At 25.4% G+C, this 26720-nt stretch overlaps 2 protein-coding genes across 2 annotated transcripts; both read left to right on the top strand.

Moving 5' to 3' along the window:
* Window positions 1-7801: 7801 nt before the first annotated feature.
* Window positions 7802-11328, top strand: UGT85K8 (linamarin synthase 1). The gene is made up of 2 exons (XM_004501944.4): window positions 7802-8463; window positions 10143-11328. The coding sequence occupies exons 1-2, from the start codon at window positions 7953-7955 to the stop codon at window positions 11081-11083; spliced, it is 1452 nt and encodes a 483-aa protein (XP_004502001.1). The 5' UTR covers window positions 7802-7952; the 3' UTR covers window positions 11084-11328.
* Window positions 11329-21928: 10600 nt separating this feature from the next.
* UGT85K9 (linamarin synthase 2) lies at window positions 21929-24459 on the top strand. The gene is made up of 2 exons (XM_004501943.4): window positions 21929-22500; window positions 23389-24459. Exons 1-2 carry the CDS (start codon window positions 21993-21995, stop codon window positions 24327-24329), a joined length of 1449 nt encoding a protein of 482 aa, XP_004502000.1. The 5' UTR covers window positions 21929-21992; the 3' UTR covers window positions 24330-24459.
* Window positions 24460-26720: the final 2261 nt, after the last annotated feature.

The following is a 26720-nucleotide window of genomic DNA, read 5'->3' as shown; positions in this document are numbered from 1 at the left end:
TTTAATTAGTTTAAATTTTTTAATTAAATAATTAATTGAATTAATAAAATGAATTTTAATTTTAAATATTAAATATTGTCTAATCAACAACAATTACATATAGTCATCATGTGTCACTTCATCAAAAATTAAACATCCAATCGTTTTTTTACTAAAAGAGATTTATAAAAGATTTTTTTAAAATTTGTTAGAATTTTTAAGGGTATAAATTAAAAAATAAATTACAAAGACTAAAATCAAAACAAAACATATTTACAAGGACAAAAAATATATTTAAACCTAAAAACAAATAAGCAAATAAAAATAATTGAAAAAAGAGAGAAAAAAATAATTTGAAGTCTAAACAACGTGTGCGCCCCACAAATGCAAGTAAAAAAAAATTAATTTTTTTTTAAGTCTTATCATATACAGCTTAATAATATCGATATTTATAATTTTTATTTATTTATTATTATTATTTTATTCAACCTTCTTAATTTATTAGGTATTGACCGTAAAACAGGGGCAGCTTGCACACGGAAATTCTTTTCAGTTATATCATCTTTTTAAAATAAAAAAATATATAAAATACTCTCCTTTAAAATTAATAATAATGTATTAAAATATTTTATTTTTTTAGACCTTGAACAGATTGCAGAACAAAAATGCGATTATATAACACGTTGTTTGTTAAACCTTGAAGAGATTGTAGAACAAAAATGCGACTATATAACACGTTGGAAAACAAGACGCACAAATTGTGAAAATTCTATGACCTTAAACATTTTCATCCCAATTCAAATAAACAAGTAAACTCACTCACGATTTCACACTCAATATATTTTTCATTCATCAAACCAACAATATCTTTTTTACCACATGAAATTTTGTATCCATGAATTATGTAATTTTAATTTATTAATTGTACCGGAAGATACGTACGAGTAAAATTATATTTTTGTCAAATTTAATAATAAAAAAATTTATTTTTTCTCTATATTTTAAATAGTTTTATTTTAAAACTATTTTCATTAAAAAATATTATATTTACATTTACTAAAACTGAGAAATAAATATTTTTAAGTTAACATAAAATTTTATATAATTATTTATAGTTAACTATTTTAAATGGATATCATAAAGTGTTAATATATATTCTAAGTATAATAAACTCTCTAACTCAAAATTTAATTTTAAAATCAATTTTTATTTTTTAATATTTTCCCTATTAACTTTGACGAGGATTCTATTATTTTTCAATAACCCTTAAAATTTTAGGTTGCTATAAACTAGGACCTACCCTTTGAAAACCTCAGAACTACTCTTTCCATCATTGGCGCTTCTTCAAATACCAGATTATAAAAGACTTCCTCTTTTTACATGTGACAAAAAGAAATATGAGCTGTCCACTTCTCTCTCTTCTTTAATTCCCTAATAGTAGATACTCGTCTCCATCACCTTTCCCTTAAAAAAGAAAATAGTCTCACTATCACTCTATAAATGGAAACAAATTTATTAGCAGAAGATGTTAAATATTAACATTGAAGTAAAATTATTCTTCCATTTTCTTATTAGGTTTAGTTGCAGTTTTGAATTCTTTATTTTAGTTGAATCGCGAAAGTAGTCCATTTTATTTCTCTTTAGTTTTAGTTTATAAATAAAATTTTGGTCCAAAACTTGGTAAAAATTCATTTTTTAAAGTCGTACTACACCGTTTATGAACATAAATTTCAGGTACAATTGTTGCAAATGAGATCTTGAAGCATTGTAGACTAAAATTACGTTTTAGAGACCAAAACTAGAGAGAAATAAAATGAGAGAACTACTTTTACTATTTAGCTAAAATAAGTATTTTATACTATATTACTAAACTTAGAACTGATTTTGGCATTTTAAATTGACTTTAATTTGTTTGCGTCAATAATTAAAGTTTGGCCTAATTAGATCACATGTCTGGTATTTGGCTATTTGTCTAATTGCATCACATGTCGATAATATTTAGTATAAAATTTGGTTGATTTCACATCTGAGAATGAAAGAAGTGGCGGTGAGCTCGAGATCTGAGATGAGACGAGATAATTAGATGTCAGGGGAAGAGAGAAGAGAGGTTGAAGAAAATAATTTGGGCATGGGAAATTGGAAGAGATAGGGTACGGTGTGGGTACAGGCTAAGTCACGTCATTCATTTATTTGACTTTTAATTTCAACCATTTAATTTAAAAATAATATTAATAACATTTTTTAATCCACACATTTTAATATATTTCTTTTTAATTGATTAAAATTTTTATGATCTCAATCAACTTTATATGAGGTCTATGTGATTTGCCGATATTTATATTAATTTTAATTTATAAAAAAATATGTTTTAGAGAGTGTGTTATTAATATTTACAGTAATTTAATTTAATAATTAAAAATTATATTTTTACTTAATATTAATTTTTTCACTCGATTATCCCACATGTAATTTTTATAAAATGGACAATTAGATTCTTGAAAATAATAAAAAAAATTGTTAACTAAGGACTCTAAACTTGTTCATTTAATTTTTGTCAGTTATTTAATTGTCTATTTTTTTATTTTTATCAATGATTTAATAGTTCATTTTTATTAAAAGCACATGTGGGATAATCAAATTGATAAGTCATCAGGTAATTCAACAAAAAAGAAATTCAATGTGGTTCGCAAAAGACTAATTTGATCTGATTTATTTTCTTATAAACTAAAAAATATTTTTTTTTATAAAAAAATTAAATTAATTTTTTTTAAATTTCTCAAGAACTAAAATAGACTTTTAATATATATATATATATATATATATATATATATACTTGTGCTTGTCCACGTGTTGCTCGTGATAATGCATTATATGTGTATGATAGTGGTTTTAAAATTTTAGCAGTGAAAATTTATTTTGTTTATGATAGTTCAATCTTTTCCATAAAACTTTGACCTGTGTATGATAATTATTTTGATATATTTATGAATGACAAACTTGTTCCGTGTATAATAATAATTTTAAATTTTATCAATGATAATTTATCTATGTATGATACTTTAATCTCGTAAGTAACAACTTATCTCATGTATGGTAGTTATTTTGTAACTTTTATAAGTGAGAACTTGTCTCATGTATGATATATAGTTCAAACTCATTAGTGACAATTTATCGCATGTATGTTAATTAGAGAATTTGTCTCGTAAATGATAGTTCAATATCATAAGTGACAAGTTTTTATGTGTATGATAGTTATTTTGTAATTTTTAACCTTGAGAATTTGTCTCATGATAGTTTAATATCATCAGTGAAAATTTGTCTCGTGTATGATAATTATTTTGAAATTAGTTTTATTAGTGGTAACTTGTTATGTGCATAATAGTACAATCTCATAAATAACAACTTGTCCCTTATACATACTTGTTTTGAAATGTTTATAAGTGAAAATTTATCCCGCGTATGATAATTATTTTAAATTTTTTAATTAATAAGAACTTATCTCATGTATGATAGTTAAACCATGTAATTCACAACTTATTTCATATATGATTATTATTTTGAAATTTTTAAACGAGGTTTCTAATTTTTATGTGAGTCTTCATATTGATTTATTGTGATAAATCTTTTTATATAGTACTTTTAAATATACTTTTTTTTTAACTTAAATAATTATTTTTATTCTTTTTTGTACTCTTCTATTTTTAAAACTGAAAAAGAAAAAAAGAGTTGAACTTGAAAAATAAATTAACCAATATTTTTCAATTCTTATGAGATTGAGGTTGTCATGAGTATGATAGTAATATTTTATAAGTGAAAATTTGTTCGTATATAGTTATTTTTAATTTTTTATCAAGTAGAACTTGCCCCATGTGAAACAATTATTTTAAAAATTTTAATCAATGAAAATTAGTCCCATATATAATAATTTAATCTCATTAGTGACAATTCGTCTCATTTATAATTTTTATTTTAAAATTTTGAAGTAGGTCTTCTAAGTGAAAATCATAGGACTATTAATTTTTAAGTGAACTTTCTAAGGAACTATCAAATTTTTAAGTGAGTCTTCTATTAATTTATAGATTAAGAATAAAATTTGAATTGTTAAATTTTGTAGTATATTGTATATATATTTAATTTTTATTGGGGTAAATCTTTTTTCATTTTTTAATATTATATATAATTATTTTTATTTAAAAAAAACTTGAAAAGAATGTGAACCTGCATGAGAAAATTCTATTTTTATTTTTATCATTTAATGAGAATAAAATAATGAAAGGTCATTAAAAATGAAAAAAAAAAAGTAGAAAAAACATCAAAAATCACTTTATTTCACATCAATATTAAATAAAAATGTTGAAAGATTTTAATGCCCCAACAACTAATACATATGAACAAAAGGTGAATTAAGGACATTTTTAAGATTTTCGAAGTATATAATTTTCTTAAATAATATATAAAAAGAAGATAGTACATAGAAAGATAGTGAACGTATCAAATTAAATAAGTTTTATTATAATTAGGTTAAATATTTATCGTACAAATATATATATATATATATATAATATAATTATGGTTAAAAGTTACTTAAGTGTTATGTGTTTTTTTTCTTCTTCTAATATTGGCTTATGATATATTTAACTATCTTACTTTTTCATTATAAAATTCATTTTATTTGATATGCTATTTAAAATCTTCCACACACGTTCCTTCTTTATAAACCTACAACACCCCTTTGCTTTTTTGGGTCTCCCTTCCACGGTCTTCGATGTAAATTTTCCTAATTAAAAGGAGATCTACACAAATTGGGTTTATTACTCAATTAGTGGCAATTGGTAAACATTCATAATTCTTGTAGTTTTATATTTTTCTTTGATGTTTATCTATTTCTAAGTTAAAATTAACTATATAAAAAATATAAAATTGAGTCATGGTTTTTTTATCTACAACATAAATTTTATGGGTATCTATCACCATGTGATGCCAATATTGTTTTGCAGCCTCATGATATTGAAAGTTAATGACACCATTAATGACGAAACGGTGCTTAGGCAACAGTGAAAGTGAAACCCATCCAAATTGAAGTGGAGACATTGAAGGAGAAAGAAATATTCACGCCTCACAAAACCTTTTCATATTTTGGGCTAGAGTCTCTCGTGTGAGATTTTCATTATCATTAGTGGTAGTCCCATGAATTTCCTTACTATTTATCTATTTTCATATAAATTTTATCAAATACTTCATCCGACCTTAAATATAAATATAAACAAGGTAAATCAACAAAAGTTGATATATTTAATTTAATATAAATAATTTGAAATCAACAATAAAATTTAAATAAAATAAATTAATTTTTATTGACTCAAAATTATTTATATTTAAATTAAATTCATCAATTTTTGTTGAAAATAATAGAATAATATTTGACATAGAATTATTGCAATAATAAACAACAAATAAATATAAGCTTCAAATAAATATTATCAAGAAGACTTAAAAAAGTTTTTAGTCCCTAAATTTTTGTGAAATGAAACATACTTCAATTTTTAAATTTTTGAATGATTTTTGCAAACATATTTAGAACATTATTAAAAATTCACCCGTACAAATATAATTCTTTGTAATTTAAAATAAATTAAATATACATTTTTTATATATCATATATTTAAGATAAATATCTTTAAATATATGAACATAAAAGTTAACTTTTAAACTTATTTTTTACAAAAGAAACTCTTAACAGTGCTGTAAATATATACGTAAAACAATCATACAGAAAACACATCGATGTTTTAACAAATATTTAAAAATGATTAGATGATAATTTTTTAATGATGACAATATGTAATTTTTTTACACAAACAATAAATAAAATTTAAAAAATTTATAATGACAATAAATTTATTTAATTTTATTGAAAATAAATTAGAGAACAAAATAAAGTTATGGATCTTTGACCACTATTAATTATAGATAAGTTACGTGATACAGTTGGGCGGTCTCATAACTAATACAACAATCATTTCGTACTACCAGTACTGCACGGCACGTGAACCAGTCCGGGTCCAAAGAAAAACTCTTGGATGCTGGAACAATAAAACTTTATAATAAGTAAATATATATTTCTATAACACTTCTCTTGTTAAGCCAAAACAAGGTGGTATTATATATATATTATTTAAATAAAAAATATAGTATTATATTATATATTTTAAGTTATCTATTCTTTTTGAAAGTAATTTATTACTATATTTTAGTCTAAAATTATCTTTGTAAATTATTATTATATTTTTTAATATTTTAGTTAGATAAGTGACTCTTACATAATATTTTTTTTATATTTTATTTTATCCGTTTTACGCTTTTGTATTTTTACATCTTATTGTGATATTTTTGGTTTTTATTGTATTTGTCTATATATCTTGGTTTTACAATAATAAATTAAATGATCAGAGTTTATTCACGTATTCTTTTTTTTTCTATTTAATAAATTTAAATTTGTATTGTAGTTATATGTTCTACTATTTAAATCCATAAATATCATTTGAATTAGTAAAAAAAGATATATTATATTATAATGTACTGCCTTTAGGAAATCGAAAGAGTGAAATAAACTAAAAACCCATTCAACGAGTAGTGTAATTTGCACAATAACTATGAATAATTTCCAACAGAAACAATGATTTAAATTGAAAAAAATTAAAAGTAAGAGAATATTTACTATACACGAGTCAATTCGACATGTATGACGATTCTTGGTTTAAATTATTTGACAGTAAAGAAATAGAAAAAAATTTAATTAAATCTTATTCATAATAAGGTGAATGAATAAAAAAATATCGAAATAGAAATAGAGAAAAACTAATTGTATCATATTTATAATAATGTGAAATTATACAGGAATATCGAAATATATATAATTAAAATGAATTTGAAACACTAAAAAATTTTCAACACTGAATATAGGTGGGGTGGAGAAGATGAATAAAATAATTTTTCATAAAAAATGTTCTCAAATTTGAAAAAATAATGCTGTGAAATAATTATAACTCTGATATTATATACGATTCTTGAATTACATAGCATGATAATAGAGTAAATGAATTACGATACTTGACAAGAGAAAAAATGAAAAAAATTAATTGAATCGTATTGATAATAAAGTGAATTGATCACATAAAATTATAAAATCACTTAACTAAATAACTAACTAATGTAACTAACTAATCAATTTAAGTAACTATTTAACTATCAAAATCTCTAATAACATATATCAATATATTTAATCTTTAATTGATAACTAAATGAGTTTTTTTTTTCTTTTTTATTAAAAACTATTGCTTAGCATTTATTAATATAATTATAATAACTAAATATTATTTACCAAAAGTGTTTAGAAGAATAAATTTATTTTTTAATAAATTTTTTATTACTCATAATAGTGAATATTAAATATATTTTTTTTATAGATACAATATAAAATTTTAGTATAATATTAATAAATAATAAAATAATGTTCATTTATAAAATAATATATTTTTTAAAATATAAAAGTCGACAAATAACTATTTATAAATGTACTTTAGAAGTCTCTTAAAATTAAACCGTACCCACAAAAAAAAAAAAACTAAACGTTACCATTTTTATAAAAGCAATAAAAAAAATTATTAATACTATATTTAACTTTAAAATAAATAATAATCGTATAGTAAAATTATGACATTATTAATTCAAAATTGTTTACGTTTCAGGTCAGAGAGAGTAGAAAATATAAGAGATAGATGAACGATTGCGATTTCGCTCCATTGCAAATATAAATTGGGTCACGCTAGGCGAAATCTAAACCACCGCCATTTGAAAAATCCTTCTCCTGCGTATTAATTCACAAAAACGTATAGTGCTCAAATAATTGATATTTGAACCGACAAAAATATAATTCCCACACTAACTACAAGTCTCAAGAAAATAAAATTAAAATGGACTCTATTTCTCCTCATACCAAAAAACATCATGCTGTATGTATACCATTTCCAGCACAAGGTCACGTGAACCCATTGATGCAATTAGCCAAACTCCTACGTTGTATGGGTTTCCATATAACCTTTGTGAATACTGAATTCAACCACAAACGTTTGGTGAATTCTCTTGGACAAGACTTTGTTAAGGATATTCCTGATTTTGAATTTGAAACTATACCTGATGGTTTGCCTCCATTTGATAAAGATGCAACACAAGATATTCCACCCTTGTGTGAGGCAACTAGAAATAACTTTTATGCTCCTTTCAAAGAGCTTGTGAGTAAGTTGAATTCTTCATCACCGTATCCAGTTAGTTGCATAGTTGCTGATGGTAGTTTGGGCTTTGCTGCAAGAGTAGCTAAAGAGTTGGGCATTCCGGAACTAAAGTTTTGGACAGCTTCAACTTGTGGCTTTCTGGGTTATTTACAATTTGATGAACTTGTCAAAAGAGCCATTCTTCCATTCAAAGGTGAAGTTTTTTTTGTTTCTTAAACTCTGTTTCTGTATGTTGGTTTAATTTTCTGTTTGATTCTTAAAAATAGTAGTTACATTTCATTGGTCTCTCCATCGGATTTTGAAATAAAAAATAAGAAATTGAAATATTTTAAATAACGTGACATGATCATAGACTCATAATATAACAATCTTGATACATTAATTAAATTATAAAAGAGAAGAATTTCTAAAATTGAATGTTGAATTTTCGGAGAGTTTTATTAGGTTAATGATGTTAACTATTATATTTTCATATTCACGTTATTTAAACATGTCACATCGATTGTTATTTTTAGGTTAAAAAATCATAAGAAAAACCTGAAATATAAGATTTTTAAAAAGTGGAATCGATTTTATGAATCTGTAAAAATAGAGGACTTTAAGTGTAATTAAACTTAAAAAATGGGAAATTGTTAAAAAATAATAATTTTTAGATTATTTTTTTGTTTTTCCGAAATATTGTAACAAATAGATAAATGCTTTTAAAAGTGATTTTTATTTTAAATTGATCATTTTATAAAAAAAAAAACTATAACAAACACACGCTCAATTATTTTTGCTTTTTTACTTCATCAATTCCACAATAAATATATTTTTTTAATAAAAAAATTTGTTTTAAAATAAATTATTATTTTAATTTTCAATGTATTTTTTTAATGTAATATATATATTTTTAATATAATAAGACTAAGATAGTACAATAATAAGACTTAATAATTTACAACGAAGATAGTACAATACAACACAACAATGTGTGGGCAGCTTAAGAAAGTCCATACAGCAGTCAGTGATAAGAGTAAGTAGTGCTTCACTCTGAAATGGGATTTGGTTTGGAGCCCAGACACGGTATCTTGGTAAGAGAGATGTGTACGTGCGAACATAGCAACTTGAATGATTATTGCATTAATTCCACAAGGTAACAACAAAAAACATGTACTACAGAGTGGAGATAGGTCTCTGTCACCCATGGCTTCCACTAACATAGATTGGATCCTTGCTCCACATGGTGTGGCCTTAACCAGCTCATATTCTCAACTCTAACCACCTAAACTCAACATATATTTCAATTATATCAAAATGACATAAGTTTTTTCGATGAGAGGATAAATTTTGATCATATAAAAAAAGTAATGTTACTGTTTTAAAGAATTAAATTCCACTTAAATAATAACTCTTTATCATAATTCATGATCATTTATGTATAGTTGTATATTTAAAATTTAATATTTTGGTTCCAACAAGAATATCTAACGAACTCAAAATCTTAAACACTAAATATGATTGTCCTATAAATATAACTGGTTTACGATAAAATTTGAGAATACAACGACCAAAACTATTGACATAAAAAATTATGAAGACAAAATTTAAAACAAATTTTATAAATACTAAAAATCAAATTACATTTACTTTCATTTTTTTTCAGCTGTGTATATAACAAACATGATAACAAGTTATTAATATTTATTGAAATAATGGATATTAGTATTAATTGTTAGTATTATACTAAAAAGGGAAATTAAATATTTGACCTCTTTGTAACTCTAGTACATCTTAACTTTCAAGTCAATCTTATATATTTTAATAGTCATTAATTCAAATTCCTATTATGAATGTTTATTTGAAGTAACTTATATTTTGTCAAATGTTTAGATGAAAAATTTATTGTGGATGGCACCTTGGAGACAAATTTAGATTGGGTCATAGGAATGAAAGATATGAGACTAAAAGACCTTCCAAGCTTCATTAGAGTAACCGATCTAAATGATATTATGTTTGATTTCTTGCGTTCTGAGTCAAAAAACTGCCTGAGTTCATCAACAATCATAATCAACACATTTGAAGAATTGGAAAGTGAAGCCCTTGAAACGCTTAAGGCCCAAAACCCAAACATATATAGCATTGGGCCACTTCACATGCTTGGTAGACATTTTCCTGAGAAAGAAAATGGTTTTAAGGCAAGTGGTTCAAGTTTTTGGAAAAATGACACTGAATGCATAAAATGGTTGGATAAATGGGAAGCTTGTTCAGTCCTATATATTAATTATGGAAGTATTACTGTCATGACTGATCATCATTTGAATGAATTTGCTTTTGGAATAGCAAATAGCAAGGTACCATTTTTATGGATAATGAGACCAGATGTTGTAATGGGTGAATCTTTCAATTTCTCACAAGAGTTTCTAGATGAGGTTAAGGATAGAAGTTACATAACTACTTGGTGCTTTCAAGAACAAGTGCTTTCTCATCCATCAATTGGTGTCTTCCTAACTCATTGTGGATGGAACTCTACACTTGAAGCTATTTCTTTTGGTGTGCCTACTATTTGTTGGCCTTTCTTTGCTGAGCAACAAACCAATTGTAGATATTTATGCAACTCTTGGAAAATGGGGATGGAAATTAATCATGATGTCAAAAGGGAAGAGATAACAGAGCTTGTCATGGAAATGATGAAAGGGGATAAAGGAAAAGAAATGAGACTCAAAAGCATAGAGTGGAAGAAAAAAGCTAAAATTGCTACTGAATTTGGAGGATCATCATATAATAATTTTTACAATTTAATCAAGAAGGTTATTCATCATAATGCTATTTGAGTCTTATTGGTGTAATATGAAATGTATCTTGCTATTTGAATCTTAATAATATTGGTGTAATATGAAATGTATCTTTTTCTTGTACTTTATATGCATCCTCATAATGCATTATTTACTTTGTCGGATGTTGTTTTTGTTGGGTTCAAGTGTGATTGGTCAACAATCACATTGTCTAAGAATAAATTAAATGTTGAATATATAAGATAAGTGATCTATATATTTAATGTGTTAAGATTTTTGGTAGAGATGTGGTGTCAAAGTCTTTTTTGATCTTGAAGCATTTGATTCAATAATTGCTCATGCAATCTTAGAGTCATAGTGGATCTTGGTGTTGATTACTACACCAAAATTTAGATTTTATAGCGCACATTTAACAATATTTGTTAAGTAAAAGTGTTGTTGTGTTTCATTTTTAAAATACTCGGAGTATTAAATAACACTTTTTAAAAAAATGATGTCTTATGTGAACGCTTTTAAATCATTTTTTTTAAAAACGTTGTCATTGGTATTTGTCATAGGTATTAGTACTTATTAACAACTATGCATTTTTAAACGCTCTTTTTATAGTTGATGTCATAGGTATTACACAAGTAGTGTCACAAGCATTACATAAGCGTTGTCATATGGATAAGTGTACAAATAAATTTTAAACCATTGAGTTATACTTTGTGATAACAAAAACATGAAAATTCTTGTTGTTTTCATTGAGCAAATTTGATTCCTTGCTAAAACTGTTGCAATTTTCACTATCATCAAATCAGAAACTAGAAAATGAAACCATCTTCAAAACATAATCTTTTAAGAAATCAAGATTCGTACTTTGATTATTTGCTAGTGTGAATCCAAAAAAACGACAATAGCGCTATTCTTTAGTGTGAACCTAACAACAACATCGACGACAATAGGTTATTTGAATTTTCTATTTTGTATCTGAGTATTAAATATATATTCTCTTTAATTTATTTCTACTTACGGTTTGCATTGATGTTATATTTGTTAGTATCGAGGAGTGACTATGTGTGAAGCAAATAGTTGTTATATTTAAATCCTTATATTTTTACCTTTGTATAGTAATAATCAAAATATATATATATATATATATATATATATATATATATTAAGAATTTTTTTTAGACAATATTAAAACTCTAATTCATGCAATATAAAAGGATCAATTCTTAAGAAGAATATACAACATAACAATTATGAAAACCTTACAAACGCAAAAAATTCTCGGTATTCAGTTTCATGGTTTAAATTTCAAAACAAAGGTACTCATTCAATTTATATTTCTAGTGCTTAGTGCTATGTTTTAAGTATGTAATTTAGCTTAGAAGAAGAAACAAATAACTAAGTTTCACCCATTTGTAATCCAATCTAGTAGTGATTATTTTGCCTTAACGATTTGTAAGTTTTTCAAGTTGAAAGTTGAGAATACTTGACTTGTAGGGTCAATGTGTTGTAGTGCTTAAACGGTCTGTCGGTTTCAGACTAGAAGTTGAGAAAATTGACTTGTAGCATCAAGTGTTGTAGTTCGAGTTCTGAATTAGTAGATAAATTCTTCTATGCGATGGGACTGGACCAAGTTGTCATGTTGGTAATGAGTTAATATAAATCTTTTTCCCTCTATCCTAATACTTTGTTTTATTGATGTTTCTGATATGTTATATTCGTTCTAGTATATTGAGTCAAATTTTGAAATTTTTTTTTTTGATAAAACAAAACACAATTCAATCTTCATTTCTCGTGCTTTTGCACCTTCAAATGTCAAAATTTTGTAAGAACTACAAATATATTTAACTTTTTCTTCAATCCTTTCTATGTTGTTATAATATCCTAAAAACTAAAAACATAGGCAAAATATATCCCATAATCTTTAATATTTCACAATAGTGTGAGTTTGATCTTTTAAAATTCTTTTTATAAAACTTTAAGTCCTTTAAATTATAAAATGCACCATTACCCTTGTTTGGCACAATATGTTAAATGAGTAAAAAAAAAAAGAAGCACATTCCATTAAAAGAATGCACGTCTAAAATTTTCAAATTGTGTTGTTTTATTCATGTTAAAAAATTACTTTTTGTAGTCATTTCAAAATTATCCTTCAAACTGTTTTAGTTTTTGTTGGAACTAAACTTATTTAATTGTCCTTTAATTTTTAAATGAGTTTCTACAATTATATTTACAACATTATAAAAAATTCCTATAAAAAATTTAAATATTTTAAATTTGTGATGAATTAAATATTACTTTTTCAAACGTTATAAACTCATGATAAAAGTATAAAAAATATGAACTTAAAAATTGATTTTTAACTTATTTTTTGGAGCGACTCTTTATTATTTTGTAAACATGCATGTATAAAAATCATTTAAAAATATATGTTCACATTCTTGTCGGGACTATATCTGCTTGCAAAATAATTTTATAGAGATAAATTTGTAATTTGTTTATAAGGACTAATTTTATTTTTAAATTTTTATATACTGAAACTTATTTAATCTTATTATAAATAAAATTTAAATATAATATCATATAAAATTAAATTCTTTAAAATGTCATATTAGATTTCAAAATAAAATTTAAATTCATTTACTATAAGATCGTTATTTATTTAAAGATAAATTAAATCATCATTTAAAGACGTTAATATGAAATATGTTTTTAAGTAAACTAATAAATCATACCAAAATTTTAAAAATGGTGGAGTCAAACCCAAAAAATAAATCTATCATAGGATGCTGACCAAATTTTGATCTTAATTTTTTTACTAGTCTAACTTGAGCCTTGCAAATTAAACCTAGTTCAGTTTAATCTATTTTTACCCCCTGTATTATCATTTGGTTAGTTGTAGTCTGGGCTAGTTGGTCTATATATATTACTGAATTTTTTTTTCAATAGATTATTACTGAATTGTTGAAGCAAATTAAAATTTTATTTGCGATAGGTTTATTAAAAATGTGGATAAATATGTAGACTAACAATTTGATGATTATGTACTAATCCAACATTAAATAGGGAGCAACATCCTCTATAGCGGCACTATAATGTTGCAACTATAATAACAATTAAATCTAGTTATTTGTTTATTTTTCTAAATCTAACTATCTTTATAGTTATAACACCATATTATATCTACAAAAAATTTGGTCGCATGTAAGTAACTTTTCTACGTAAGAGTTATCTTATCTTTGTATTATCTTTACATTTTATTTTCATTATTAAAAAAAAACATTTTAATTTTTTTAATGGAAAAAGTACACTAGAAACAAATTCAACAAGTAAAAGGAGTACTCAAAATAAAAAAATAAAAAAATATATATTTTCTTTATTTAAAATCACATAATTACAAAGAGTAAAAAGGAGTACTCAAATTCAAATTACAAAGAAAACAAAACAAAGGGATAAAAGACTACAACTAGGAGTAGGAGGGAAACGACTCTACGAAGAACACTATTGACTTGGCAGCACATCTAACGTCAAACCACACCAGAGAGACAACATAAGGAGTACAAATTGAGAATAACAACAAGAACAAACCAAACAAGGCACCAAACACAAAACTGTTGAGACAAAATCTCAATTTAATGTTTTGATAAAAACAAACAAAAAGTTAATTAAGAATTCTAATTATGATTCTAAGTGTTTTGATATTTAACATGTGTTTTTGAGTATGTTAAAACAAGATAGGTATCAAACATCACAAATCAGATCAAAAAAAGCAGTTCTGGAAAAAGAAGATTGATTTTGGAAAACGAAGATTGATTTTGACCTTCTGTTGAGAAACGAAGAACGATCTTTGTTTATGGCATAAACAAGGATAATCAGTTTCCTTGAAAAAGATCAATCATGGAAACAATATTCATCTTATATTCTCATATAGAATCAACAAAAGATCAATCTAAGTCACATTTGTTCCAGAATTTGAAGAATCAAATACATGCTTCAGTAAAGGCATATCACAAAGATCATTCTTCTTATAAAGCAAATGCAAGTACAAGACTACAAGTAGTAAAGTACACTACTGATTTGAACTATCCTAAAGCCTGCACACATAACTGAAAAACATGTACTCAAGGCTGACATACTGACACAAATCATAGAGTACAATGGAACATGGAGAGGAATAGGGCACTCAGAGTCTGAACTTACCTGTCGTTTCTTACTCTGAAGAGGGGTTGTCGTGTCTTCATCGGCGATGGTTATGTATTCGTCATCTTCTTCAATGCTTAGAGTTGTAGTGAATTTTTTGTGCTTCTTCGTAAAATCTTGTGCAACAAAGGCAAAGAAAAGCAAACTAGGGCCACAACTTGGCCAGACTGACACATTCTCAAATATTCCAAAATGACTTTCTTGTTGTCTTCTACAAATATGGGAGCAATTGATTCATCAAACTCTTAGAGAGTAGTCAAAGATCGACTTGATTGACACATTGTTCTTTTGGCATCACCACTGAGTCGAATACGGTGCTTGAGGTACACCAGCCCAATCTTTATAAGGTTGGAGATATTAAATGTGGGAGCAAAAGATGATAGTGAAAATTTTATGTGACTCATCTTTGTGTTTCAGGAACTTTCCCCATGTTCATCTTGAATAGTCATCAATGATAACGAGTCCATATATTTCACCACTGATTTAAGAGGTCTAGATGTGAAAACAAAGTTTTTAGAAGAAAAAGAAGTTTTTTTTGTTTCCCTTTCTAACATGTCTTAAAATTCTTCAGACAAGTAGCAGATTGTCTATTAGAGGATGTTCAATTGCTTTGTCTTCTTTGGAGTCTTGACTTTTCAAAGGATACCTAATAACTTAGGGTCAGATGATCAAATCCTTGATGTAATTATCCAAGGCAGATTCAGTTACTTGCTTGTTTAACTTATCAAAGGCAAACAAACATACACTTGTTGAATTCATCAAAGGCAGACGATACCGAACACATATTGAATTTGTCAGAGGTAGTTTAAATACATAATTGCATGCATTTCTAGAGGCAAATGAAGCTTTTAAAAACAAAGGTGTGCATCATCAATTTTTGATTGTAGCGCATAAGTGACTTCTTGGTTTCTTTTCTCTTTAGCCAATTATTAGAAGATACAATAAGAACATATTAAATAAGCACTTGATTTCCTACATATACAATTAATCAAAACGTTAGTGCCTTAAATTGTTCCCACAAATGATTTTATTATCATCAAAACATGTAAGAGACATATTTCTTCAAACAAACTTGGTTCCAACAAGATCATCACATTTTCCTTCACTAGAGACATATGTATAACAAATGAGTTTAAATATCTCATCATTTGGCCAACTCATGGACATATCAAAACCTTAAAAAAAGCCGTTTTGGCAATCCTCTAACTGCAAGGTCTGAAGCCACCTCTTTGTTTGCTCAAGGAGAAGATCTTTGCCTCTTGTGTATAGTGTGCATGACTCATCATTTGAGACTCACATCTACGAAATCAAAGCACTAAAAAAAAGGATTGCATTTGTTGATTTAGAGGAAAGAATGATCAGAACCAAGCTAACTATGCATCTGGTTAAAAAATCATCTAAAAGAAAATCTGAAAAACTCTAGTAAGAAACAGTAAGCACAAATTTTCTAAATCATCCTTGTCTATCATCATTCTGGTACTCTGCAATTTATTTCAATAAATTCTTTTTTGTACGTCCTTGTCTGTCTAAAAAATGCTTTTACTCTGTTTTGCATGTTTGTGTAGTCTTTTCTTATTCTTGTGATATGAATCTTCTGTCTTGGTCCCTGTTGTCTTGTCTTTGATTGTATCACCTATGTTCTTTTTGAAAATGGTTCTTAGCTTACTTTCGTTCAAACCTACGTTTTGATTTCTTCCTTTTCAATTTTTGTTTCTAAAAAAATCATCTTTATATCGTTAAAAACCTTTCTCTCTCAATCCAAATCCTTTTTCATCCATATTTTTTTTTTTTTGACTTGAATCTTCTACGAAAAATCAGTTCAATATCTCGTCTTTTGTTGAGTCTTCATCTTCCTAAAATTCTTAAAACATGAACTACTTAATTTGAGAGTTGAAAAGTTCATAAATCATCTTTTTCTCGTTAAAAACCGTTTGAAGTTCCCACGATGGTGAACGACAATTCTCCTCAAACAGCTTGCAGCTTAGATAACACTTCAATAAGTTCAACGCAAGTTAGACTTTCTCACCTCTCAAATGTCTCTCACCATTGAGTAGTGTCGTTAGATGTCTTTGGATCTTCTATCTAGGATTAGGTTTTTTTAAGTTTTCTTTTCTTTCTATTGTTTTTCTTTGACATATTGGCTCTCAAATCAATGAAATGTTTCCTTTCCTTTTTTCTCTATTTTTTCCTGTTATTTTGAGCAAATTAATCTTGTTAAATATTTGTATGTCGTGTTATGGTCTTGATTTTTATTGCTTGTGTGTGTGTTTTTATGCTTGGCTTTATGTTGTATTTTCTTTTTTTTTTTATTTTAAATTTCACCCTTTTATAATGTCCAAGGGGAAGAAAAGTAGAACATATAGCAATACAATTAATTGCGTGCTTGTATCTTAATTTCCAACTTGCGTCTAATTGCTTTGTGGTGTGCTTGCTTTGCATAATTTGATTGTAGTAGTGTTTTTTGTGCAACTGATTTACGCATCATATGTATCTAAGTATCATTTGCAATGCATCAGACAAGAGTATCATTTGCATATATGATAGTTGTTTGCAATCTATTATATATATTTAAAACAGACCTCCGAATGCCACCTCATTCTATTTCATCCACCTATACAAATATTTTCTACATCAGCCGCCAAAAAGCTGATGTAGACCTCTCCTCCTTTCTCTCCTATCAATCATTCTCAATGTCTAATCTTCTTCACCAACTTCTTTAATCTCTTTAATCCATATTTCTTATAATAAATTTATAAATTATTTTATAATATTATTAGTCATTTACCAATGGTAATAATTTATAATGAATTTATAAATTATAAAATTATTTTACAATTATTTATAATAAATTTATAATTTATATATTATTTTACAATTTGATAATAATTTATAATTTATATTATTATCAAATTATTTTATAAGTTATTTTATAATAAATTTATAAATTATTTTATAATATTATTAGTCATTTACCAATGGTAATAATTTATATTATTAGTCATTAAATTTAATAGAAAAAACCACCTAATCACTCATAAATATCGACATAAATATCCTCCTGTACAATTATATTATTCCACTTATGGTGAGTAATGATTTTATACCTTAAAAATTCAATTACTCATTAATGTCAACCATTTATAATTTCTTTCAATTTATGTCAATCCATTTTTTAGTAACATTTTATACAATAAAAATATATATTCTATTTGACAAAAAATACAAAAATTTATAAAAAATAATCATAAAATAAGAATATATGAAAAATTATTAAAAAAGTTACTTCCAATTATTAAAATACATAAATTTATTTAAAATTATAATATATGAATATATTAAAAAATATAATGAACAAAAGTTTACAATATATATGTGTTTTGAAAAAATATGTTAAGACTAAATTTTTATCAATTAAATTATATATTTATAATTGAATGCTATTTTTTATTTTAATTTTCCTTATTATAATGATAATTTGAATGTTAAAAAATAAATGAAAATTTAAGTATTGCATAAAATTAAATTATTTTTTAATAAAATTTATTTTTGGTACATATCAACATAACGATAATTCAATTGCACAAACAATTAGTTAAAAATTTTAAATACCTAAAATTGATTTCTTATTTTTTAATTTCAAACTCTTGATGAAATATATTCAATAATTTTTTTTTTACAACAACTTCTCATGCTCGCAATTAAAAAATCATACTAATAAAACAAATAAATTTAGACTACGCTACAATATAATTCAACATTAACACTTTTTTAAAATAAAAAATATTAAATGGTCAATCATATTTTTAAATTTTTATATCTTATTTTTGGATATGTATTTTACATTTTATTTCATCAAATAAATACAAGTATCATTATATGTTGAAAAATAAAATGTTAATCAAAGTACAATGAGTCAAACAATTATCCTATATAATAAGTTATGATACGAATTTTACAAAATATTTTAAAAATTAAATTAGATTAGATGATTGTGATAAACAAAATTTTCCCTCATTTTAATTTTCCTAATCATATTCAATTATTACAAATCAATAAAGTAATATTATAAGATAACTATATTTATAATACATAAAATATTACTTATAAAATTTATAAAATTAATTAATATCCGCGCAGCGCGCGGGCCATAATCTAGTGATATTTTAAAATGAACTGAGCATAATATAATAATTTTTTATTAAATTATAAAGATTAAAAAAGTTAGTAGTAATACTAATGTTTATGTTATAATATTTATTGTAGATTATAAAAAGGATTTAATTAATTAAGGGCATGTTAATAAAAAAATAATTAAAATAGTTGAAAATTTAAAAATAATATTATAAAAAGAATAGTAAATTCTCGAGTTAGTTATATATGTAATTAAAGACAGATGTAATATATTTTTTACACAATAGATTATTGAATCCATAGTCACATATTTAAGGGATTCAAATATATATCACATGTGTTATACCATTTTGGTATTGTGCACATGTTTGCAATTGATATTATATAATCAATCAATATTCTTCAACAAAAACGTTCAATATCAAATCGAATGGTTATTACTCAATAATTTTAGTTGTCATTTTAAATTTATTTTTTATACATGAATTTTTTTTTTGAATAAAATATAAATAAAAAACGTAATTCGAAAATTGATTTATTTGATCTTAATTTAACATTAAACATATCAAATTTGCAGTTAATATTTTTGTATATATTTCATTTCAAAAGAAAGACAATTTAATTTTATAGAGAATTTTTTAGGAGCTTCTTACTTTCTGAAAATATTTATGTTTTCATTTCTAAATATGTGTGTTTATTTTACTTTGATAGGAAAAGTACATAATTGTCGTGGATATAATATAAAATGCTAGTTAGAATATACATTTTCGAAAAGAAAAAAAAAACAATTTTTGAATATTTTTATATTGTTTATAAAAATATAGATTCCACCTCAAAAGTATATTACTTTCTTATTAACGAATAAAATTAACACAAATCTAAAAAATAAAATCAGATTGAAAATATTTTTACAAAATAACCAATCTCTTAGGTATCTATGAGAAAAGATGGGTAGTCTTTACTCCTAAGGTAAAATTAATAGTAAATTTAAACTGTTTAAAAAATAATTAAATATGATAAATTATTTTAAATAATTGATTGTTAGACATTATACTCAATAAAACTCTAAGTTGCAAGAGTGTTCACCTAATGTTATTACACTATAAATTTTAAAATATTTATATTATCTACAAAACAAAATCAATCATATATACTAAGTATTTGTTCTACCAGCTAAGCGAAGGACAACCAAAATTTATAATCTATTTTCTCTTTATAATAAAATCAATAATTTTGTTTCTAATTAATTAAAAAATCTCAAAATTACCTCTTGTCCCCTAAATATAATTTTTTACATTTTCAATTCTCAATCTATCACTCACTAAGTAATATAATAATAGACTTAATTTTTTATTGAAATTTTAAAAATTAAATTAAATGAAATTAATAATATTTTTTAATGTGTTATTTGTTTATTTTTATATATAATTCATTCGGAAGGAAGTATTTGTTATCTAATTTTATCTATGTCTATCTCTACAATAAATAGTAAGGTAATGAAACTTAAACCGAATAATAAAGTAGTATACTCATTCATTGAAAGTTCAAAATTAAACTGGGGTTGGATTAAAAACATATTTAATGGTAATTAAAAATATAATAAATAACTGAAAATTTTGATCAAAGTGTTATTTATTTTAAGAATCTTGTACTTAATTAATAATATTTATGTACATACACTTTAAGATTCCTATCCCTTTATTCTCACCCAAACGCTAAAAAGACAAACCCATCTCAAGACATATAAATGATCAGTGGGCAGATCGGGAGCGGATAGGATCACGAGTATTTTTAATTTTTTTTTTTATATATAATAATAACATGTTATAATTTTGAAAAACTAACATTGCATTTCGCCTCTCTATCTAACTTTTCTTCTCCTATAATTTGTATTAATAAAATATAATACAATTAATTCAACAAACTCAAACTATCTAATTTCAAAGAGACACTCTAGTTAGCAACTCAACTATTATATATTAGCAAATTTTTATATGTTAATCATTGATATATGATATAGTGTGATACGATTTTTTAATTGTGAATTGTTTTAATTAATATGTATATTTTTTTAGAAGTGATACAATATTTAAACATAAGAAAATTGATGTATTTTTTAAAAATAGAGTTTTCGACACAGATGAAAATCCTAAAATGTATATATTTTATTTGATTAAATTGTGTGAAGTTCAAAAAATTTGTGTAATTGTGTTACTTGTGAAAATTGTGTAACTCGTGAAAATTGTAAAACATGTGAGAACTGTAGTTCTAACTTTTTCAACTAACTTTTTCAACTTGTCTACTATATATAAATTGTGTGAAACTCTAAAAAAAAACTATATGACTTTTAACAATTTCAATTATAATATTTTAGTTAATATTAATTTATTGCTTCCCGACTCTCTCAGTATTTTGTGCAAGATACACCGTTGTATATATTGTATAAGATAACTTCACATATACATCGATATTTTTATATACTACAATAATATATTCGTAACACGATATTATATATATACAAGACATGAGGGGGAAGCTAAACCACCTCCATTGTAAAATTAAGTACTCGTATTAATTCAAAAACTGAAAAAATTGATATTTGAACAAAAATATCAAAAACAATAAAATGGACACTACTCCACATAAACAAAAGCCTCATGCTGTATGTGTACCATTTCCATCACAAGGTCATGTGAATCCATTCATGCAACTAACCAAACTCCTACGTTGTATGGGTTTCCACATAACTTTTGTGAACACCGAATTCAATCACAAACGTTTGGTGAAATCTCTTGGACAAGACTTTGTTAAGGATATTCCTGATTTTGAATTTGAAACTATACCTGATGGTTTACCTCCATTTGATAAAGATGCAACACAAGATATTCCAACGTTGTGTGAGGCAACTAGAAATAACTTTTATGCTCCTTTCAAAGAGCTTGTGAATAAGCTCAACTCTTCATCTCCATATCCAGTTACTTGCATAATTGCTGATGGTAATTTTGACTTTGCTGGAAGAGTAGCCAAAGATTTGGGCATTCCAGAGCTACAATTTTGGACAGCTTCAACTTGTGGCTTTCTGGGATATTTACAATTTGATGAACTTGTCAAAAGAGCCATTCTTCCATTCAAAGGTAAACTAGCATCTCTTTCTTTATGTTAGCTTTTAGCATTGCATGTTTTTATATTTTATTTATGTAAAGGGTGTTGATATTCAAAATAATCCAAACAAATAACACAAATCGGTCTAAAACCTACAAAAACATAACTTTTTTTATATATTGTTTGCCAAACTGTTAGGATCTATTCAGATTTTGGAATATTTTTTGATATCGAACTCAATCGAATATATAAATTTTAATAGTTGTTTATTTTATTATTTGTATGTGAGATGTTTTATTAATTTTCTATATGTTCATTTTTAATTTAGTAGTACTTATTAGTTTAAAGTAATTTGTCCTCTTTATGTGTTAAAAAAAATATTGATTATGTAAATTTCGAGTGGTATTTATTATTTTATTTATAGTAAAAAAATATTAATAGATTATTATTAATGCATAATGTTAATCAATTTACATATATTAATTGACAACGTCCATGTTAATCAATTTTCAGAAATTTTAATAAAATATATACATGTTTCCATTTGATATTATTATAATTTTTTATTAATAAAATTAGTAAAGGTCCACCCTTGAGCTATTTTTGAGGGTTCATGTTGGACTACCTCCCATCATATGTGGTGTATTTATTTATTTTAAAGTATTGCATATGTAGTTAGAAGAATATTCTATAAACTATTTATTATTTTAGATTAAAGGAGATAACAAAAAAAAAAAAAAAAACCTAAGAACATTTGATTTTGTCTGATTTATGAGTTTTTTGAACTGACTTGCGGTTTTCATTTGGATTGATCCATTTATATATGAACACCACTAACTACAAACAAAAATGACATTATTTCAAATTCATAACATGATATTTTATACCTAATAACTTACTTTTAATTGTCAAATGTTTAGATGAAAATTTTGTTGCTGATGGCACATTAGATACAAGTTTAGATTGGATCTCAGGAATAAAAGATATGAGACTAAAAGACCTTCCAAGTTTCATGAGAGTCACAGATCTAAATGATATTATGTTTAATTTCATGGGCTCTGAGGCACAAAGTTGTTTGAGATCATCAACAATCATAATCAACACATTCGAAGAATTGGAATGTGAAGCCCTTGAAACCCTTAGGGCCCAAAACCCAAACATATATAGCATTGGGCCACTTCACATGCTTGGTAGACATTTTCCTGAGAAAGAAAATGGTTTTAAGGCAAGTGGTTCAAGTTTTTGGAAAAATGACACTGAATGCATAAAATGGTTAGATAAATGGGAAGCTTGTTCAGTCCTATATATTAATTATGGAAGTATTACTGTCATGACTGATCATCATTTGAATGAATTTGCTTTTGGAATAGCAAATAGCAAGGTACCATTTTTATGGATAATGAGACCAGATGTTGTAATTGGTGAATCTTTCAATTTGCCACAAGAGTTTCTAGATGAGGTTAAGGATAGAAGTTACATAACTACTTGGTGCTTTCAAGAACAAGTGCTTTCTCATCCATCAATTGGAGTCTTCCTAACTCATTGTGGATGGAACTCTACAATTGAAGCTATTTCTTTTGGTGTGCCTACTATTTGTTGGCCTTTCTATGCTGAGCAACAAACCAATTGTAGATATTTATGCAACTCTTGGAAAATGGGGATGGAAATTAATCATGATGTCAAAAGGGAAGAGATAACAGAGCTTGTTATGGAAATGATGAAAGGAGATAAAGGAAAAGAAATGAAACAAAAAAGCTTAGAGTGGAAGAAAAAAGCTAAAAATGCTACTGAATTGGGAGGATCATCATATAATAATTTTAACAATTTAATCAAGAAGGTTATTCATCACAAGGCTATTTGAGTCTTAATATTATTGGTGTAATATGAAATGTATCTTGTTCTTGTATTTTTAGTTATTTTACTCATTCTTGGACTTTCACTTAAATGATTTCCATTTAATATTTGTGGTTTGAATAATGTTAGCTTTTTCTACTGATGCTAAAAATAAGATTGTTAAGAAAATCGTAACTTTTTTTTTTTAATGCATTAACATAAATGCTATAAATATTTGTATTTTTCTCATTAAATTTTTGCCTGAATCGCAGTTTTGGTACCTCTATTTATTGTGACTAACTTTCGTTATATGGAAGTTTTCTATGATACACTAATTTTGTATAGATTTGACTAAATAAGTGATATAAATAACAAATAATGTTATATTTGTATTATTTTATATATTTTTCTAAAAAATAATAGTATATTAGTGTAAATATTTTAAAGAATAAGATTTAGGCGATTTTACGTGTATATGCGAGTTTTGATAATTAATATCATATTTTCTTGTGTGTTTGATTAATATTAAATATGCACTTAATTATATTTAATTATTTTTAAAGATATCTTATTTTTATTATTTAATTTATAAATAATCATCTTGAGATAATAGTAATATTGTGTTTGATTTTCTTTATTTTTATATATTTATTTTGGAATTTTGATTATATATGTATATTTATTATGATTTAGTAATTAATATAAAATATTGTTGTTATATTTATTCATTTTATAATTTTGACTATTCTCTAATGATATATTATTATATCGTAAGTATTTTGAAAAATAAGTATAATTATAGTGATTAATTTGAATATGAGAGTTTGAGTTGTTAATAATATGTATTCATTTAAAGTCAATTTTTTTTAATTATTTTAATTACTCTAATACATCAAGTATTAATTTCAAAATATTAGTAATTAAATTGTGTTAAACAAAAAAGTGTAAAAAAAAATAACTTTGGTAGTTGTTGGTTTTATTAAAAATAAATAAATAAAACATAAAATGTATTTTATGGGTCAAGCCCAAGTAACACCTAATTAAAGAATTAAAAAGGAAGATAGAGGAAGAAGTATGCAGCGGCTGCTCCCAGGAAGAATTGGAGGAAAAATAGAAGAAAATTGATGTCTCAGAAAATTATCTTCGTTTTTGTCGAAATTTCAGTATGTTATTTTATACATTTAGTTAGTCAATTAAACACATTTTCCCAGATTTTTAACTATACCAATTTCTCTCTAAAATACCCGACTTCTCTGTTTGTATAATTTGTTACTTTGCACTGTTCTTCTTCACCGTAAGTCCGATTTGAGTGAAACCAACGCCAAAACGACTGTGTGAAAAATGACTATATTATCAACTGATTGGTTTTCTGATTTATGGTAATTTTCCTTGACCGAATTTCGAATTTAGTTTTTTAGAGTATCTTCTCATAATTTATTTTTAACATTTACTCATAAATTGTCGAGTTAGATCGGTTGATGGACAAAGAGTCAATGAACAAAGGCTATTTGCTCATGGAATTGTATTCGTGTGTGAAAGCGTTGAAATAAGGTAAGGGGTGAGAGAGCGTTTGAATTCATGAGTGTAATATATTGTGAGATGAACGGGAAAACCGTATTTCCTAACGATTCATCCGGAGCTCGCTACATATGGAAGTAGCCCTTTGAGGGATAAATTAATTAATGTGAAAATATGGAAATTGTGATATTAAAATATAGAATAGAAATATTTGTAGGGTGTTGATTGATTTAATTTATTTGAATGTGTGATATTGATATTATTGTGATATTGGGTGTCGAATTAAATTTATATATGTGTGATTAGATGAGTTTATGTGATGTGATAACAAAAGATGGATATGTTGTGATAATTTTATGTAATGATGATGATGTACGATTAATAACTGTGACATTATAAATTTGTGATAATGTTTGATTGATGATAGTGATGCTATAAATTTGTGATGAATTTATGTGATGATGATGATGATAGTGATGTTCTAAACCGTGATGAGAATATTGAATTAACCCCATAGTTGATGAAATAATGGTGATTTCAATTTGTGTTTGAGATGACGGTTTTAATGGAGTATCATATATCAACGAGGGGAGAAAATAAATATTGTGAATTTGTGAAGTGAAGATTATTTTGTCATCATATAGATAGGGCCTGACAAGCCTAGTGATTCCGGGGAAGTACAACTAAATGAGCATGATCGTGACGGTCTACTATCCAGCTTTAAGACAAGATTGTTAGACCTTGGAGGTATTCGGGTGGGGAATTCCTAGGTGACTTGGAGGTACCACTCCAAATGTCGGGAGCTACCACTCAACACACGTTTACCTCGACTGTCACGTATATGTGTCTCAGGTTGAGTTGAGGGGATCTATGAGGACATAGTCAATTTGAATTGTCCATC

Source organism: Cicer arietinum, chromosome 5 (genome assembly GCF_000331145.2).
Source record: "Cicer arietinum cultivar CDC Frontier isolate Library 1 chromosome 5, Cicar.CDCFrontier_v2.0, whole genome shotgun sequence".
NCBI lineage: Eukaryota > Viridiplantae > Streptophyta > Magnoliopsida > Fabales > Fabaceae > Cicer > Cicer arietinum.
This window is presented reverse-complemented; position numbering and strand designations above follow the sequence as displayed.